General features: G+C 39.2%; 1 protein-coding gene and 1 non-coding gene across 2 annotated transcripts in view; both read left to right on the top strand.

Annotated features, from left to right (window-relative positions):
* The window catches only part of GYS2 (glycogen synthase 2), a 47,668-nt gene that overhangs the window by 8,569 nt on the left and 18,239 nt on the right, over window positions 1–20,860 (top strand). The window contains exons 2-11 of the mRNA XM_059682348.1: window positions 419–600; window positions 3,059–3,250; window positions 5,789–5,971; window positions 11,593–11,737; window positions 12,220–12,337; window positions 12,519–12,639; window positions 14,770–14,876; window positions 15,525–15,584; window positions 16,692–16,770; window positions 17,774–17,887. Of these exons, the coding sequence (XP_059538331.1) occupies window positions 419–600; window positions 3,059–3,250; window positions 5,789–5,971; window positions 11,593–11,737; window positions 12,220–12,337; window positions 12,519–12,639; window positions 14,770–14,876; window positions 15,525–15,584; window positions 16,692–16,770; window positions 17,774–17,887 (1,301 nt within the window). The remainder of the gene's footprint in view (window positions 1–418; window positions 601–3,058; window positions 3,251–5,788; window positions 5,972–11,592; window positions 11,738–12,219; window positions 12,338–12,518; window positions 12,640–14,769; window positions 14,877–15,524; window positions 15,585–16,691; window positions 16,771–17,773; window positions 17,888–20,860) is intronic.
* Window positions 16,987–17,149, top strand: LOC132229040 (U1 spliceosomal RNA). The gene has a single exon (XR_009451613.1). It is a non-coding gene; the product is annotated as a U1 spliceosomal RNA (small nuclear RNA).

Raw genomic sequence — 20,860 nt, 5'->3', positions numbered from 1 at the left:
CCCCTTCTTGGACCACTGTCAGAGAAGGGGTGAAAGGTGACTACTGCTGCTGAGAGCTTATGGCATGGCAATGGCTATTTGCCTCATTTTGACACCCTAATGTGGATAGAGCATTAAGCCAAGTGCTTCATTCCAATAGTTTCTTCAGATTTCTTTGAAATGTTTGTACTGCCCTACTTACTGTTGCCAATCTGCTATTATCTGACATGTACCCAGAAGGGGCTTTAAAATATGCATGAATGGAACTAATAATGACTATTTGTTAGTGTCTTTAAATACTTTATTTTAGAACGTTAAATGAACCCTTGTGCTTGATGGATCCTAAATACTTAACAAAACATGGGAACTCACTTCCATGCCTTTATCACTTAAATGAATGATTAAGCTGAATGATAATGGAACCTTTCCTTTTCAACAGTTGGTGGCATCTATACTGTGATTCAGACAAAGGCCAGAACAACAGCAGATGAATGGGGAGACAATTACTTTCTGATTGGTCCATATTTTGAGCAAAATATGAAGACTCAGGTGGAAAAGTGTGAACCTGCAAATGACGCTGTTAGAAGAGCAGTGGACATAATGAATCAACATGGCTGCCAGGTAAGGGATACTGACCAACACTTCACTTGACAAGTCTTAGTAAACTGTAATGGGCAAGCAGACACAATTTACATTAACTCCCAAGAGAAGACCATTCCTCTATGTAGGGAAAAGGAGCAGGTTTGTGAGAAAGATGATGAACTTGATTATAAATAGGTACATTTTTGAGGCAATATAAATATCTAGTAACATAATGGGTTTAGAGCTCAGCAGAATTTATAGGGTAAAGATATTTCTGGGGAAGTCATTTGTGTCTAAATTGTATATAATTCGTGTTCATGGTATTATTCTGTGGACATTTATAGGCTAAAAGCACATTTTGAGCCAAACCTTGGGGACGTCAACATGTTAGAACAACTACAGTAAAAGAAGTCAGAGATTGCAAAAGTAGAAACACAGCTTCTAGCAATGTAGAACCAAGGATGTTCAAATCCTAATCCTCAGAACCTATGAAAATGGTAGCTTATGTAGCAAAAAGGACTTTGCACATGTGATTATGTTAAGGATCTTGAGATGGAGAAATTATCTGGCTGGGCCCAATGTAATCACAAGTGTCCTTATAAGAGGGAGGCAGTTGAATCAGACTTGGAGAGATGTGACAATGGAACAGAGGTTGGCACTGGGAGCTTTGGAGATGGAGGAAGGGGCCACTAGCCAAGGAATGGAGGTGGCCTCTAGAAGCTGAAAAAGGCCAGGAAATATATTCTCTTCCAGAGACTACAAATGGAATGAAACTCTGCCAACATGTTGATTTTAACCCACAAGATTTATTTCATGCTACAACCCCCTAACCTATAGAATAATTATTTTGTGTCCTTTTAGCCACTAGGTTTCTGAGAATAGTGAGGTCAAGACAAAGGAGAAGAGAGTTTCAAGTATGAAGGAGGAACCAAATCAACAAAGGATTGAACCAGGGTCATTTTGGTTTAACAATATTAAGGTCATTCATGGTAACCTTGTTAGATATGCTTCAAAGGAAGGTGAGGTTAAATCAGATTGCTGTGGGTTGAGGAATGTATGAATGGTGAGAAAAGAGTATAAAAGCTGTGGCTATGAGATTTTTCTCTGAAGAGGTGAGATAAATTAAGTAGTTTCAGAGTTGTGTGATTTTGAGAATTAGTGTTTTATTAAATGTCAGTGAGGACTGAGCATGTTTATATGCCAAAAAAGAAATATCTAGCAGACAGGGAGAAGTTGAAAATTCAGAAGAAATGAATGATTGAAGAAAGGAAGGCCACTGAGAATGGGAGCGGGAACAAGACCCAAAGCACTAGTGAGAGGATCACTTTCTCCCCTTTCACTTACACAGGTAATAAAGGGTGAATGAAGGATTCAGTATGGTCTCACTCATTGTATTTGATGATCTTAATGAATTAGGAGTTAAAGGTCATCTTACAAAAGTTAGGAGGCAAGTGTTAAAATAAAAAATTTGAAGGAAGAAGTTCTGAAAACTGTTCAAGGAAGAGATAAAGAATATCTGACATCTCTGATGTACAGTCATGACTTTTCAATGTCACAAATGTATGTGACTGTGACTCTCTCCAGCAGCAATCAGCAGCCTGGGCAAAAGTGCAGGAAGATGAATAGATGAAGATGGTGTTTAATTTCAGCATTTGTGCAATGGGGCAAACCAGCAAAAGTCTTGGAGGTGGTTGTGCGATTAACTGAGTTGATGGACGGTCAGTCACTCTGAAGAACGTAATAGGATTAGACTTTGGGCTGCTACATTAATGAGATAATGTATCTTAGGCAATATTTTTAATTAAGATTTCTGGCAGCAACCATACTGAGAAACACTTCCAGCAACATTCATTTTTATAGGAGGAATTGGAGAAATCATATACATTTGTCAACAGAAAAAACACACACTTTTTCTAGCAGAAAATATGTTGACTCCTGTTGCATAAAGGAAAATAAGTGACACAGTAGAAATAATATAGAACTGTGAGTTGCTAAAGATACAGAGCAGTTCAACTTTGGATTTTATCATAAAAACATCTATATATATAAAAGCCTAATATGCAAAATGTCCCCTTGGGGGTTCGACCGACCGGGAGTTCGATCGCTCACTATAATGCGTGCTGAACACCAGAGGGTGGCACGGAACAAAGGGAGGCCCCGATTGGCAGCCAGCAGCCGGGAGCCACTAGGGACCCTACCTGTGCACGATTTTGTGCACTGGGTCTCTAGTAGACTATAATATTAAATCCTAAAACCATGAGCTCAAGGTCAAAGGAGTGAGGATACTTTTTTTTTAATGACTAAATTTAATGAAAAGCATTTCCCAAGCAGGGAAATATTTTAGATGAATGACTGCAAGCCCATTCTAACTCCATATCAGATGCTTTGTGGTATCACCGTGGTTTTCTGTACAGCATCTGTAACCTGCAATTGAGTTCTAAATAAAGCTTACATCTGCTGAGCACAAATACATGGTTCTGTGTTCTTAATCTGGCAGGTACATTTTGGAAGATGGCTGATAGAGGGGAGTCCTTATGTGGTGCTCTTTGACATAGGGTTTTCAGCTTGGAAATTGGACAGGTGGAAGGGTGACCTCTGGGAAGCGTGCAGTGTCGGCATTCCTTATCATGACCGAGAAGCCAACGACATGTTGATATTTGGATCTTTAACAGCCTGGTTCTTAAAAGAGGTACAGTTTACTGGATAGTGATACAACAGAGGAGCAGCACAATTGTGTTCTGTGCCCAGCATTGTCCAGCAATGACCCCATGACCTTTACATTAAGTAAATTTTGAGATGCTGCCTTTATTGATTGTCCTAGTACATTTCAAAGAAAATGTTCTGCTTTCCTCAAATTAACTATCAGCCTTTGGACTGGGGTAATAATAATGCTTATTAATATATAGAATGATGTGTATAAAATCCAATTATATTTGCTGCTACATAGATGATACTCAACATATATGCAAGAAAAAATAGTATACATCATGCACTATGTTTATGAATTATAGATTCAATGGAATAGAAAATAGCTTGAAATATTTGGTTTTGATTATGCATGAGTTCTTGTGTAATTGCAGTAACTTTTAGATATTTTTATCATTCGCTAAGTGCTGAAGTGATCCCAGCAAGTGCTAAGGAGTCCATAGCAGTGAAATATCCCACAGATGAAAAAAAAGAATATTAGAAACTAGTCCTTTGTATTTATTTTAATATATATTTTTAGTGATTTCAGAGAGGAGGGGAGAGGGAGAGAGAAACATCAATGATGAGAAAGAATCATTGATTGCCTGCCTCATGCATGCCCCACACTGGGGGGGTCAAACCGGCAACCCGGGCATGTCCCCTGACCAGGAATCGAACCATGCCCTCAGGTTCATGGTTAACACTCAACCACTGAGCTGTGGTGGCCTGGCCAAACTAGTCATATATATATATATTTCTTTATTGATTTCAGAGAGGAAGGGGGAGGGAGAGAGGGATAGAAACATCAATGATGAGAGAGAATCATTGATTGGCTGCCTCCTGCACACCCCCTACTGGGGAACGAGCCTGCAACCCAGGCATGTGCCCTTGGCCGGAATTGAACCTGGGACCCTTCAGTCCGCAGGCTGACGGTCTATCCACTGAGCCAAGCCGGCTAGGGCCAAACTAGTCCTTTTTAAGTGAGCCAAGCCTGCACTCTCCTAAGTCCTCCAAGCTTGGCAGTAAGACTTCTTCACCTTCTTTGCATTACCTCAAGACGATGATGCTTAGCCTGAAAATTAGATGGTGAAGAAAGAGCATCCCTAGCAAAGTGGGGTGTGGTCTAAAGCCAAATCACAGATCTGTATGTTGGGAGTGGGTTCCACCTGGCCAGGCTTTCTTACTGATTGAATCATAGTCCAATAGCCATAAGGTGCTGCCTCAAAGTAAAGGAGAGGGTGGAGAAGCAGTCCTATTGCTTTGTGTTGGTGACAGAATAGGAGAAGGAGAGTGAGGGTGCTGGCAGATCTGGGCTAATGAACAATATGAAATCTTGTTTTAGTACCTGTTAGTGTCTTTGTCTGCAAACTGCCTCCCCGAGCCACTGCCCCTAGGGCGGAAATCAGCCTCAAGTGTGCGTGTGTGCCCATGTGCATGTATCTGCTGTCATCCTTCTGTTAAAGGGAATACAAGAGAGAGAAGCAAGAAAGTAAGAGCTCAACTTCCTCTAAAGTAAAGCAGTTGCAGGAACAGAGATTGTCTTTTTGTTCAAAGGGTAAACAAAGACACTGAAAAAACCCCAAGGCTTTTCTGGGCAAGTCCTGTTTCTGCTGTCGCCTGCTTCTGCTGCACCATTGATCTGTGCTGTTCATACCTGTGAAAACCTTTGTGAAGAGCAGATACTTTATTTTTATTTTTGTTAATTCTCTCTGGAGGATAATTTTTCCATTGACTTTTTAAAGAGAGTGGAAGGGAGGGAAGGGAAAGAAACTGAGAGGGGAAGAGAGAGAGAGAGAGAGAGAGAGAGAGAGAGAGAGAGAGAGAAAAGATAGACATGCTGATTGGTTGCCTTCCAGAGGTGCTGACCAGAGCCAGAAGGTCGAGGGCCAATGCTCTAACCACGAAACAGCACTGGCCAGGGCAAGAGCAGATACTTGCAAATACAAAGGTTTTAGCTTAAGTCAGTGGTTCTCAAAGAGTATTTCCCGGACCAGCTAGTGTGGCTCAGTGGTTGAGCATGGACCTATGAACCAAGAGGACATGGTTCCATTCCCTGTCAGGGCACATGCCTGGGTTGCCGACTAGATCTCCAGTAGGAGGCATACAGGAGGCAGTGGATCAATGATTCTCTCCCATCATTAATGTTTCTATCTCTCTCTCTCCCTCTCTGAAATCAATAAAAAATAAAATAAGAGAATTTCCTGGACCATCAGTAGCAGCATCACTTGAGAACTTGTAAGAAATGAAAATTATTGCCTTCCAGCCCAGAATCATTGAATTAGATTACCTGGGGATGAGACCCAGTTGTCAGTGCTTAACAAGCCTTCCAGGTGACCTGAGGAAGGTAGGCTAAGTGTGAGGATCGCTGGGCTTTATGCCACTGAATCCTAGAAAACACTCTTGCTAAATCTACCTGCTGCATATATAGATCCCTTCAGATTGAGCTAAAACTTACAGGCACGATAACTTTCCTAATGCTGTGGGCCATGAGCAAGATCAACTTTCACCGACAGCTTTTCTAAATGCTTCCTTCCTGATGTAGGTGACAGACCATGCAGACGGTAAACACGTCATTACCCAATTCCACGAATGGCAGGCCGGAACCGGACTGATCCTTTCTCGAGCCCGGAAACTTCCTATCGCTACAATTTTTACCACTCACGCCACACTGCTTGGGAGGTATCTCTGCGCCGCAAACATCGATTTCTACAACCATCTTGATGAGGTAAATAGTCGGTAAAGAGTCCTACTACCTTCCCCCTCACCACCTGTTTTCTCATCCTGGAAGCTGAAGGATGAGAAGTATTGATCTTGACATTTCATCTGCCAGCCAGATGGCAGCAATGCCCTTTCAACTAATCAATATGCATGCCAAAGCCGCCCCTTTGACAGAGAGGCGCTGTGTGTCTACTTTGGAGCAATGGATCCAAGATTCAAAGGCGTGGGGGTGGGGAGGTAAGACTGTGGACACAGGTTGGGCTCCTGACTACCTTGGAGCTTGGGAAATGCTGCCAGGATCCTGTATCGCACACAGCTCTGAGTGGCAGGTAGAGAGCCAGGATTCCAGACATACAGCTTGCACCATGAGCCTTCCTTCCTCTACCTCCCAAGTGAAAAAATGGTGAGATTTCTCCTGTAACTCTGCAATGCATAGGTGGGGTTTTTATCAGGGTCAAATAAGACGGAAGGTATTAAAAACAGGGATGGGGTCCTTGGTGACCAGTTATGTCTGCTCATTTGAGAAGACTGCTCGATTCTATGACCCAAGGTCTTTGTTTTGACTTCTTCCTTCTATTTCCCACCAGTTAAATCAGATTAAAGTATGCCTTTTACATCATCTGCCAATAGTATCAACAAGGCATGTGCGTACCACTAAGTCAGGGGGGTTGTAGATTTGGTTTCTCTATTGCCAATCAAATCAATTTACTATCTTAGAGGTTCTGTTTTACTGTCAGGAAAATGAGTGTGTCGGAAAGTTGATTTCTAAAGACTTTCCAGTTTTAAAAAAGTGCTAGGATTCTATGAAATAGTGGGTGTGTGTGTCTGTGTGTAATCCTATATAATAAAAGTGTAACAAGCAAATTGACTGAACGGCGGAACAACTGGTCGCTATGAGGCACACTGACCACCAGGAGGCAGACGCTCAACACAGGAGCTGCTCCCTGGTGGTCAGTGTTACTCCCACAGGGCGAGCGCTGCTCAGCCAGAAGCCAGGCTCATGTCTGGCAAATGCAGAGGCAGTGGCGGGAGCCTTTCCCACCTCCACTGCAGGCAGATGGTAAGGAGCAGGGGTCTTGGACTGCGAGAGCTCTGGACTGTGGAGGGATGTCTGAGGGATGTCTGACTGCTGGCAGGCAGACATCCCCCAAGAGGTCCTGGACTGCGAGAGGGTGTAGGCCGGTCTGGGGAACCCCCCCCCCCCATGCACAAACCTCATTCACCGGGTTTCTGGTACATAAATGGTTGTGACAAGTTATACTACTATCTCAAAGACACTTGGACATTGAATGCAGAAAAGTGTTTTTTTTTTCTGACAAACTTAAACATTTGCAAAGCAATGAATGATCCTAAAGAGAGTTGACCTATAAAAAGGTCAACCTACTCCAAAGGTCTCTAACTGTAAACAAAAGATGTACATTTAAAATAAAGTCACCACAGGACTCAGAAAGTCAGGAGAGCTGGGAAATTTTTTAATGGCATATGATGTTGATAGACTAATAAGGGCAAACCAGTGATCTGTGGTAAGCTCACCAACCATGTTTCCTGGAGAAGGGCAGACTTTGATTTTTGTGAAAGAGAAAATGTTAGAGAGGCATATCAAATATTTTACTGTAGAATTCTTAAGAGCATTATATAGTAATTAAGGAAAACAACTAAGAATATACTTCAGCTATTGTTTTTTTTTAAGGGACAAATGCATGGTAGTATATATAGTTATATATAACAACTTTATCCTCTTGATAAAGGTCAGTATTTATATCATACTATCTTCAAATAGGATTATATATTCCCCAACTTAAAGCCCCTCACTGGTTGAAGTAAGACCCCAGTCCATTTTTCTAGCAAAATGCCCTGCCCAGCAGGGTCACTGGTAAACAACAAGTAGTCAAGAACTAGATTTTGAGTTAAATTCATAACCATTTCTTACAGAAAAAGCACACCCTATAATAATTTTCCATAATAGACCCTCTCCCCATGCTCACATTGGGTTTAGAATTTGGGTGATACATAAAAAAAATTACCAAATTCTATACATGGAAAGTTTTTAAAAGTTCAACTTAAGAAATGAGTCAGAATTTAGTCTTTGAAACAAGACCCAAGATCTGCCTCAGTAAGTTCTGGCTCAGGCAGATGAACATGGGGTAGGAGTGGGGAAATGAGAAGAAAAATAAAAGTATTCAACTTCTCTAAAACCAGAAAGATAAAACTACTTACTCAAATAGTAATTGATAACTGAAAACATTTTTTGTTACTAGCCAATTCACAAAGATTTTGAAGTTGGTTTAAGTTTTTAGTTAAATTTATTAGCTGAAAGAGCATTCCAACCATTCTAGCCAGCGTATGAATTTCTGAGACTCTTCAAGATATTTTTAAATTTATTCTTATTAGTCCATCAACTTTTCCCTCCACTAAAATAGCTAGATAACTAAGAAGGAGTTGGGGGAGGTTGGAGAGGGTGAAAGGAGGATAAATGGTGATGGCAGGAGGTTGACTTGGGGTGGTGAACACACAATATAACATACAGAGGATGTATTATAGAATTGTACACCTGAAACCTATATAATTTTATTAACCAATGTCACCTCAATACATTCAACGAAATAAAATAGCTAGACAACTAATGCTTTTAAAGAAGTTTTTTAGGTTTTGGCTTCTCTTTTTTTTAATAGCAACAGAATTTCCTTGATAGAAATGAGGACATTGCTGTTTGGGATTAGAAAATTGTGAAGGAAGCCAACTGGTACACAATGGTCTCATGGATTTTAACTCTCTCCTCTGACCAAGTTTTAAACTAGTGAACTTCAATGATAAGGTTACCCTCCACTGTAACCTTATACCTCATTCTTTGTTCTTTTATACACATTATCTAGAATACAACAAAAGGCTATAAGATATAAAAAAAAAAAAAACACAGGGAAGGAAGTTCCACTGTCAAAGGAACCAGGCCCAGATATGTTTTAGATGTTGGAATGACCAGACAGAGATTTTAACATGCTGTCATGAATATGGGGGAAAGTAGACAGTATAAATAGATAGGGTTGCTGTGAAGCCTATGGGTGTGACCAGGCATACATACTACAGGCCTAAAAGATAAGGGGCCCCACAGGGCCGGGAAAAGACAGAAACATCCACAAGTGCCTGTCTTCACCTTTGCGTACTTGGTCTGCTCACTTAGAAAACCTATCATCCCATCTCTACATGTCAAAATATTAAACACTGCCCCATATATGAAATCATATTATTCCTAACAACAACAATGAATAATAACAATAGTTAAAGTTCTTGAGCACTTTCTATGTGTGAGGAACTTTTATAAATATTTGACTTGTTACCTCATTTGCTCTTTACAAAAGCTCAGTGAGATAGGAAACATACTTTTCCAGAATTATTTTTCTTAAACATAGGCGCTCTTTACCATATCTCTAAACAAGCCCATTCAGTCTTGCCATTGTATACAGGACAAAGGCTAAATTTCTAGTCTTGTCTTCAGGGAATTCTGGGGCCTGGCCCTATTATATCCTACCAGGATGTCACCCTACTATGTCTCCTACATTCTACACCCAATGCCACAGTCACACCATACATTTTGCTATTTTCTGCAAATTTCATTTGACTTAGTATACTTGTTTGTTAGGGCAGTTAATTTTTCAGCCTAAACTAATCTTTCCCCAAATTAAATTTTCATGTCCAAATGCTATTTTATGCATAACTCATGGTTCTTATCCCTAAAAATCTTACATTCTAGAGGTGATATTGATAATATGAACACTTATATAGTACTAGAGGCCTGATGCATGAAATTCGTGCACTGGGGGTGGGGGTCCCTCAGCCTGGCCTGCTCCCTCTCATAGTCCAAGATCCCTCAGGGGATGTCCACCTGCCAGCTTAGGCCCTATCCCCACCCCCCCCACCCCAACCTGGGATCAGGCCTAAGCCAGCAGTCAGATACCCCTCTCGCAGTCCGGATCCCCTCGCCCCTCACCACCTGCCTGAAGTGGAGACAGGAGAGTCTCCCTCCACTGCCGCTGCACTCGCCATCCATGAGCCCGGCTTCTGGCTGAGCAGCGCTCCCCCTGTGGGAGCACACTGACCACCAGGGGACAGCTCCTGTGTTGAGTGTCTGCCCCCTGGTGGTCAGTGTATGTCATAGTGTCCAGTCATTCTGCTGTCCAGTCGATTTGCATAGTAGGGTTTTATTATATAGGATGAGATACTTTTCCTATCCTATTCTGATCTTATACCTTACTCAGGCACTTACTCATTTCAGCCTGATTTTTACTCATTTGCTCACTAAGTTATAGGCTCTTTGAAGGTAACAGAAACACATAAATTATTCCACAAATATTGGTTGAATGAGAGATTGGTTGAATAAATAAGACGAGCCATAAAAAGCTTTTAAGAAAAACTTCTGCTGATTCAAGGATACCATATAGAGAGAACCTAGGTTCAAACCATTTCAGAGAGATGTTTGTAAATATTACAGTCAAGAGAGACTATTCTAAAATTATCTTGTTCTAATCTTTAGAAACATCTAATAAATCTTTTTTTAGTATTTTCCTCTCTCTGGTACAGTAATTACTGGGATTGACTTGTTGATTGAGTTAGAGACTAAATGGTATAAAAGCAGGTGAGAGCACAAGTTTGCAGTTACACTGATTTGGATCAACAGGACTCTGCTAAGATATGAATATTACATTGAGCAAGTTCTTTAAACTTTAGAAATTTCGATCCCTCCTCTATAAAATGAAGACAAAATAAGTGTCTCAGTGGTTTAAGAGGATTAAATATGATGTCCTGCTTAGAAGAATGTCTGATGCATAGTGTTGAAAAGCTTCTAATATGAAAAGTGCATTGCTGATACAAGGCCAGAAACTATATAGCTTCTTCTCTTAGACACTGCTACTTTCATATGCAACTATATTAGAAATAATATTCAGTAACTAAGCCAAATGGCAAAAGCCTGCAACTGTTGCCAGTTATTTAATTGTGGGGGTTTGGCTTATTGTGCGTATATTTTTAAGTTAAGATACCCAGAATAATGAATATTCTGACTGGCTTGATAGAATGATTACACAATCTATCACACTATCTAATTAATATAACTATACACCCTTGAAATTATATAGTGGTAGGACTACAATAGTCATGGAAAAACATTTGTCTTTTCATTGTCAGGCTTCCTTTTCAGTGAGTTAAGGATAATAATAATTTTTGTATCAAGTTTAATGTCAGCTTTACTTCATTGTTTATGGGCAAAAACATGATAAGGACCTTGGGGAAAGAAATTAGCTCAGTATTTATAAAATGTGGGATAAGTACAAGTATAATTGAAATGCCAAAGAAAATCAAGATTTCTATGTGATTATAACAAAGTGGAAATGTCATTTACTCAGAGGTTTACATAGCAGTTTTGAAGCAGAAATGAAGTAAGCAACATCTGTGTAAGCATAAGTAGCTCTGCACTTAGTAATGGGATTAAACACAAATGTTCGTTACCTTTTAGTGGGCATAAAATTTCACACGGCTTTTGGGGAACACAATATGAAAAATATGTGACTTTGTTTTGCTTGTGTGGAAGAATCAGTGTACGCGAATGGACGTGTGCTTGTGTTTTGTTTCGAACAGTTTGACATAGACAAAGAGGCCGGGGAAAGGCAGATCTACCACCGGTACTGCATGGAGCGGGCCTCTGTCCATTGTGCGCACGTGTTCACCACAGTTTCTGAAATAACAGCAATAGAGGCAGAACACATGCTGAAGAGAAAGCCTGGTAATGTTGACCCCTCAGTTTGTCACTGATCTTTCCATTCCAAATGACAAGAGAGCATGAGAACTTTGGTTCAAACAAACAAAAAAAAAGCATAAAACAGTAGAGGGGAAAAAAATGTTTTTGCCACTGGAAATGCAAATGAGAGCACCAACTCCATTGGTTGTTACAAGGATTTAATGAGTTACATTGTGAAGCATTGCGAGCCGTGCCTGGTGCATAGTAAGCAATGAAACTATAACAATCATCATTATTGCTTTTAACTCTGCTATGTCATTGAACCAATGTTATTTTGGTCATGCACTCCTCGTTTCCTATTTCTACAATTTATTGTGAACATTTATGAATTTTCATTTCTATGATAGTCATAACCTGGAAATGTTAATAGAATCAAACTTTATATAAATTTAAATAAACTGTTTTTCTACAATGATATCCTCTCTCAAAAGAACATTTTCATAACTATTTTATTTTTGCTTTTCCAGATGTAGTTACTCCAAATGGCTTGAATGTTAAGAAATTTTCAGCAATGCATGAGTTTCAAAATCTACATGCAATGTACAAGGCTAGGATACAAGAATTTGTTCGGGGTCATTTTTACGGGTATGTGTTTTTCTTTCTTGAAAACAATTAGGGTGCAATGTCAGGGAGCTCTGGTATAGAGAAAACGGCGTTGTTACAGTACTGTTTATCTTTCCCATCCCCTTTGTACTTTAACAGGATTCCTGTGTACATTTTGTTGCTGGTGCTTTCTTTCATTTGAAACTGTTTTGTTTTGTTTTAGTCATCTGGACTTTGATCTTGAAAAAACTTTGTTCTTTTTCATTGCTGGGAGGTATGAGTTTTCAAACAAAGGAGCTGACATCTTCCTAGAGTCCTTATCCAGGCTCAATTTCCTGCTGAGGGTAAGGAAGCTCTACAATGTTATATCATGTTTCCTGTGCTATGGCTTCCATAGACCTTTTTTTTCTTTTTTATTGTTTAAAGTATTGCGAATAGTAGAACATATGTCTCCTTTTTCCCCTATTGACTTCTCCCTGCCCTCTCCCCCCGGACATCCCCCCCCCTGCCTCGTTCCCCGCCATATGCCCTCACCTCGCTAGTGCCTGTGCCCATGAATACAAGTCATTTGGTTGATTTGGTTGATCTCTTACCCCCTCCTAACCCTCCCTTGCCTTCCTGCTGAAGTTTGACACTTTGTTCAATGCTTCTTTGTCTCTGTATCTATTTTTGTTCATCAGTTTATGATGTTCACTATATTCCACAAATGAGTGAGATCATGTGATGTTTATCTTTCTCTGACTGGCTTATTTCGCTTAGCATAATGCTCTCCAGTTCCATCCATGCTGTTGCAAATGATAAGAATTCCTTCTTTTTTACTGCAGCATAGTATTCCATTGTGTAGATGTACCACAGTTTTTTAATCCACTCATCTGCTGATGGGCACTTAGGCTGTTTCCAAATCTTAGCTATTGTAAATTGTGCTGCTATGAAATAAAAAGCTTCTGTACAGCAAAAGAAACCACCAACAAAACAACAAGAAAGCCCATTGCATGGGAGAACATATTTGCCAATGTTATCACTGATAAGGGTTTAATCTCCAACATTTATAGGGAATTCATACTACTTAACAAAAGGAAGATAAACAATCCAGTCAAAAAATGGGCAAAGGACCTAAATAGACAGTTTTTGAAAGAGGACATACAGAAGGCCAAGAGAAATATGAAAAGATGCTCAAAGTCACTAATCATCCGAGAGATGCAAATCAAAACAACAATGAGGTACCATCTCACACCTGTCAGGCTATCATCAACAAATCAACAAAGGACAAGTGCTGGAGAGGATGTGGAGAAAAAGGAACCCTTGTGCACTGCTGGTGGGAATGCAGACTGGTGCAGCCACTATGGAAGACAGTATGGAGTTTCCTCAAAAAATTAAAAATGGAACTCCCATTTGACCCAGTAACCCCACATCTAGGAATATATCCCAAGAAACTAGAAACACCAATAAGAAAGGATATATGCATCCCTATGTTCATAGCTGCACAATTTACAATAGCTAAGATTTCCATAGACTTTTGAATAGATTGTCAGGCCCTAGAGTGCGAGGTGGCAGATTAGATGGTAAAATGCCCTGCACTCAGGAGATAGTCATTTCTAGATCATATGGGCGTTCATCTGTTCATGGTTTGAGTTTATGCTTTCATTCCCATGGCCATTTGATATTTCATTTCCTTCTGAGAGAGATGCTAGGCCAATAATATTTGTGGGAAGAGGGGAAAAAATCCCACAGATTTTAGAGTCTTAAACTCCAGTTTTAATCTCAGTTTTGCCACTAATCTGTTATAGGAGGTCAGATGTCTGTATGGAACCTCCATGCCTCTCTTCTGATGTCAGTAAAACAAGAAGAGTGACATCTATTATGCACAGCGATTCAAGGATTGGGTTGAATTATGCATTTAAAGCATCCAGCACAGTGCCTGCATCAACAAAATTGCTGAGCCTATGCTTGCTTCTTTACCTTAGTGCTAAAAAACCAAACTGTGATATCATGAGAATCAAGAAACTTGACAAAAAATGTAAATAATCTTTTGTGTAAATCAGTGTATATAAGCTAAAGGGAAAAAATAGAATAAACCAAAACTAAATCCTCATTAAGTTTCCAATCTTAAATTTTAAAGAGCGAATTTTGACCCTTTAGTATTAGCTCAAATTTGTATTACTTTCTTAACTACAGAGAAGATTGTGATAACAATATCAATTGCTAGGTATTTTAGGTGATTCGTGCCATGAAAATATTTTGTCTGAATTTTAAAATTTTTAATCAACAAACATCTATTGAAAGCCCAATTTAAAATACATTTTCTGAAAAAGCCTTAGGAAGGTGGGTACAATTTTTCTGTGAATCACAAAAAGTATTCTTTTTGCCTAAAGATATTTTTAAACACTGTTTGTTCAAAATGGAAGGTCCGTCTGTCACACGTTTTATTTCATCTTTGGTCATTGACTCTGTTATGTTTTCTGATCCCTCCTTAGATGCATAAAAGTGACGTCACAGTGGTGGTGTTTTTCATTATGCCTGCCAAGACAAACAATTTCAATGTGGAAACCCTGAAAGGCCAGGCAGTGCGAAAGCAGCTATGGTAATCTCACGTCTTGTAAATGTTCTCAAGCAAAAACTGCAAAGGGTTATTTTTATGTGCATGATTTCTGATATATATTCCTGAACTATTTTTTCCTTAAGATTATTATAGCATAAATACTACTTGGTTATCTTCTCATTGGGCTATGATGCTAGATTAGGTAATGGCTATACAACCAGGTTACAATAAAAATTTTGGAATAGGCTACCATAGAAGGATAAAGCCTCTGTAGAACTCTTTAAAGATGGGTTGAATTTTTTAAAAATTATTATGCAAATAAAAACATGGCAAAGTAAACAAATTAGTATAATGACCTCTTATGTGCCGATAGCCTATATTCAACAATTATCAACACATTCCCAATCTTGTTACATCTATACCTGCATCCACTCCCCCTCCCAGCCCTCAGCCCTACCCTGAATATCATCAAGCAAAAAAAAAAGTTAAACAATGTGGGCTGGTCAGGGCTCTGCTGCCTCAGCTCTGGAGGTTTTAACTCAAGCCAAATTGGCAAATATGAAGATAATAGAGGAGTCTATGCAAAAGAGAACTGTAATTTTAACAATGCACTAACAACAGCGTTATCATGATGAATAAAGATGTAAAATTGTGACACTGTTTAATTATAGATTTTTTTTCCCCAATCAGGGACATTGCACATTCTGTGAAGGAAAAGTTTGGAAAGAAACTCTATGATGCCTTATTAAGGTAGGTGTTTGGAACACGTACCACCACAAACATTTGGATGTCACATTCCATCTTAACAGTTTCAGTGGTATAATACATTTATGTTGTTCTGAATATAAAGGAATTAATAACCTTTGAAAATGTGTGACATCATATCAGTAGGTTTTCTTTTATCCTTCACCTGAAAAACACTTATAAACAGGTTTTACAAATGAGAACATATTTATATATGCAAATAGGTTCTAACTCAATGAAAATCTTATGAAATGTTAGTATGCCAATCTGAAGCTAAGAGTTCATGAGATTTTAAGTCAAAGTATATATTGGCTTAATATATTAATTATTGACATATTAAATCAAGATTTATTTATTAACCAAACATATTAATGAATATTAATTAACATATTAATATTACTGAGTATGTGTTTATTTAATAAATAATAAATAAGATATGTAATTTACAGATATAATAAAGACTAAATAACAATATCAAATTTAAATGTATTATAACCTAATAATAATAATAATAATACTAAAATACATGATTTTTCTGTGATTTGAAGAGAAAACTATGTTGTCTCCTGACCCATGGTAGTAGGTGAACATCATTTCTCTTTACCAGTAAAAGTATCAACTTATAGATGGACAAGTTATGGCCACTCTAGAATGTAGTACTCAGAAATGGGCAAAACAATGAGAGTGTCCCCTGATGGTGAACATGAATGCTATAAAAAATCAATTTTGATTTTTTATGCTATTTTTAAAATCCTCACCTGAGGATATGCTTATTGATTTTAGAGAGGAAAGGAGGAAGGGAGAGAGAGAGGGGGAGAGAGAGAGAGAGAGAGAGAGAGAGAGAGAGAGAGAGAGAGAGAGAATATTGAAGTGTGAAGCAAGAATTGGTTGCCTCCTGTATGAGCCCCAACACTCCAACTGTCTGAGCCACCTGGCTGGAGCAATGCTATCTTTACCAAGCTTCTTCACACTTTAGGAATTTATCTGTGAGCTTTATCTGGAAACTATATTTACTTTTATTTTTAAAGTGCTTAGAACAGTATCTGACACAAAAGAGCACCGAATTAGTGCCAGTTGTTTTTATTTTTATTATTAACATTGTTTTTCCCACAGAGGAGAAATTCCTGATATGAACAATATTTTGGATCGAGATGATCTAACAATAATGAAAAGAGCCATCTTTTCAACTCAGGTAGTAAATAAAAAAGTGCCTACCACTTCCCAATGTTAAAATCAATGTATTTTAATTTATTGAAATGGGCTAATTTGGGAAATTTTTAAACTCAAGGACTAGAAAGTCATTCTTCTGTATCCACCAAAATGTCAACTTTGTATTCTCTTTTATGAGTGGTTCATAAGAGAGATTGGACACAGGGCTTTTCTTGTATCCAATTTAAAATTATATTTGATATTTACTTAGCAGGGAAGATGCCATGATCCCAAGGGTAGTTTCCCAGGGCAAGGCTCACCCATTGCATTCTGGCTGTGCTGACCCCTGTGATGTCCCCAAATGTAGAAAACTCAACTGCATAATTTGTGGTAGAGAGGGACTGTGTTTGCACTCTCCCTGGGTAATAATAATAATAATAATAATAATAATAATAATAATTTGGAACCATTGTGTCCAATTGAAAAGAAGTGTATGTGCAATGACAATAAAAACCTAATTTTTTCAAAAAGCATAGAATTTTGAGTTGCAGTAGAGAAAACATGAATGTTTCTCAGACAAGTAGAACTATTGCAAAGAAGAAAAGGTAAGTGTTGTGTTAGGCGTACAGCAAACTCTTGTCATAATAGCGAGGGATCAGATACTGGAGGACAGCCCCACTAAAGGATTTAAAAGAGGAGCTCCTAATCAATAAAGAAAAATAAAATAAAATAAAAATAGAGGAGCTCCTCTCAAGGCAAGATTTCAGGACATTCATATTTCAAGTAAGTCCCAGGAGCAGGCAAGATGTCTTGGCCTTTTGTATAGTGGCTGCAGGTGAAAAACAAAAGTAGCATGTGTTCACCATATACAAAGGCCGTGCTTGAACCCATTTTCCTCCACTGAAACACACAAAACTTAGTCATCCTCATTAGTGTCGTCTCAAAAGACTGGAGGAAGGTTGTATGACATGTTGCCAATGACCTATTGTTGCAATTAGTCACGCATTAGTTCTTTCCATAATTGACATTTTCTCCCATTACTTCAGCGACAGTCTTTGCCTCCAGTGACCACTCACAACATGATCGATGACTCCACTGACCCCATCCTCAGCACCATTAGACGGATTGGACTTTTCAACAGCCGCACAGACAGAGTTAAGGTAGAACTAACTGTTTCTGTAGGTCACTTCAAGGTGACATAGCATATATTTACTGAGAATTTATTAGAAGCCTTCTTTATTTGTTTTCTAAAGGAGATTAATTTTGTTTCCTCTCTTGGGTAATTAAAATATAATGACTATTTTGTTGTCATTCTTGAGAACTGAAGAATGTTTATGGCTTTATGATTCATAATTCTAGCATTTATTTTCACTGCACAATCTGGTAGTAAGCGTAAGGAGGCTATCTAATTTTTAATGATTTAAATATTTCCTAAGAATTAACAAATCTCTGAGATTACATGAATTATCTTTGTTTCTTTCTGATAATGTTCAACTTAAAGGGGAAAACTGAGAAGTTTCCAGTTTTGAAGAATGTGGCTAACGATGTTTTTATGCGATTTCCTGTAGACCAATTTATATTTTTGACTCTTGAGTTTCTACAATGACTAGGCACAGTGCTCGCTGTATGACTAAGACCTGGTTTCTAACACGGTGGTGCCTAACCTCTCTGATGTTTACTGAGGGCCTCTTTGTTCCAGGCATTTGCTAAGTGTGGTTGGCAATGGTGAACATGTCGACAAATAATTGCTTAACCCTACTCAATTTCATTCACCAGTATTCAAGATCAAGGTGTCACAAGCTTTTACCTATCTTTTCAAAGGTCTCCCTTTCCCTTCTTTCTTTCACCTTTAGCAGGTGACGTAACTGAGAATTCAAAAGTGTAAACTCCTTCACTGTCCCTCTATATTGGCCTCAACTATAGATGTTTTACCTCTTCTGGGTTCCTTTCCTTGAGGTCCTAAGGGTTTTTATAGGATCTCATTTCCTCCCACATTCGTGGGAAACTTAGCCTGTTTACCCTCTCTTACAGTGTAGGCAATAAAAGACAACTCTTTTCCTTGCTGTTGACAAATATTCTTTGAATTTCTTTACATTAAAGAACAACTTTGCCTTAACCCAGTCTCCTTTTGATATTCTTAAATGTTTCTATCTTTCCTGCTCTGCAAATTTCTTTTTTTAAAAAAATATATTTTATTGATTTTTTTTACAGAGAGGAAGGGAGAGGGATAGAGACTTAGAAACATCGATGAGAGAGAAACACCAATCAGCTGCCTCCTGCACACCTCCTACTGGGGATGTGCCCGCAACCAAGGTACATGCCCTTGACCAGAATCGAACCTGGGATCCTTCAGTCCGTGGGCCGATGCTCTATCCACTGAGTCAAACCAGTTAGGGCTCTGCAAAATTTCTTGAAAAAATAGTCTATTCTTATATTCACTTTTTATTTTTTATTAAGTCTTTGATGTAGACCTGGGTGGATGTAGTGGAAGGAGACAAATTAAGGACTCACTGCAACAGTACAGGTGAGAGATGATGAGAGCCCCTTACAAAGGCCATGTCAAATGTATTGGAGAGGATGAAACAATGGGAGAGATGGTGGCACATAGAAAAGATCATACTTAGTGACCAATGGACATTAGAAGTGAGAAAGGGAAAGAAGGCAAGAATAATAGTCTCCTGGCTTCAGTATCTAACCAACAGTTTCTAAAAACCAAGGGAAAGCTTTAGTAGAAATTGGTTTGAGAATCATGTCATGAATTGAGTTCAGTTTTTGATAGAATGACTATGAGTGACATGTGAGATATTCAAGTTGAGATGTTACTTAGAAAACATAGGTCTGGGGGTTACAAGGGCAGTTGTTAAGGAAGCTACCAGTGCATGGGCAGTAGTGGAGACTAGGGAATAACCATCTTGCCATGTTGGAAGACAAAGTTGAATGAGTGGAGATTTAAGAGAAGGATTATAAGATAAAAAGTCAGGGAAAGAAAGAAAGAGCAGAGAATTAGAAAAGGAAAACATTGCCGAAATCAAGCAGAAGAAATTCTCTAGCTGTTTATAAAATGTTCCATGCTATGTTAGCCTTTTTATTTCAAATACTAGAGGCCCAGTACATGAAATTCGTGCACGGGGTGGGGGGGCCTTCAGCCCGGCCTGCACACTCTCACAATCCGGGACCCCTTGGGGGATATCCGACTGCTGGTTTAGGCCCAATCCCAAATCTGCATTCAGACATCCCTCTTGCAATCCGGGACTCCTGGCTCCTAACCACTCGCCTGCCTGCCTGCCTGATCGCCCCTAACCACTCTGCATGCCTGATCACTCCTAACCACTTCCCTGCCTGCCTGATTACCCATAACCACTCACCTGCCTGCCTGATTGTCCCTAACCACTTTGCCTGCCTGCCTGATGCCCCTAACTGCTCGCCTGCCTGCCTCATCACCCCTAACTGCCTCTGCCTCAACCCCCTCTGTGGCAGCTTTGTCCGGAATGAAGTCCAGAAGGTCATTTGGCTTTCTGGTCTAATTAGCATATTACGTTTCATTATTATAGATATTCTACACACACACACACACACACACATGCACACATGCATATATGTGTGTATATTGCCCTGTGCCATACAATTATGGGTGGTTTGTCTTTTCTCATTTGTGTTCCTGCATTTCCAAACTTTTCAACACTTAGCATACCTTCTATAATAAATAGGCTACAAGTTTTCCCCTGGAAATGCAGGATTGTCTCTGCCACGGATGCCCCTTCCTTTATGTGTTTCAGCTGGATTGGATCCACAGAGACTCATCACAGAGTATATTAACAGTAGCTTGGCCTCCTCATATAATTTACCCCCGATTGGTGCTTCTTACTTTATTTACTTGTATATATAATTTTTGTCTCTCAGAAAGGAAATAAATAGTGGGGGCAAGAAAGCCAATTATTTTCCTGTAGATTTCTGTTTTTCTTAGAACATTTTATGTCCTACCATATTTGTGAATCTTCCTCTGACAACCTGTCTGTGCCTCGAACATGTTATGTGCAATACATACAGATAGACGTGAGGATGTGGGAGGGTGGAAAAGGAGAGATGAGGCTGGCTTCCTTTGCTCTTGGGGTGACTGTGACTTCAGGTCCCTT

Source organism: Myotis daubentonii, chromosome 2, assembly GCF_963259705.1.
Source record: "Myotis daubentonii chromosome 2, mMyoDau2.1, whole genome shotgun sequence".
Classification (NCBI taxonomy): Eukaryota; Metazoa; Chordata; class Mammalia; order Chiroptera; family Vespertilionidae; genus Myotis; species Myotis daubentonii.
The sequence above is the reverse complement of the archived record's forward strand: the minus strand, read 5'-3'. Positions and strand labels throughout refer to the sequence as shown.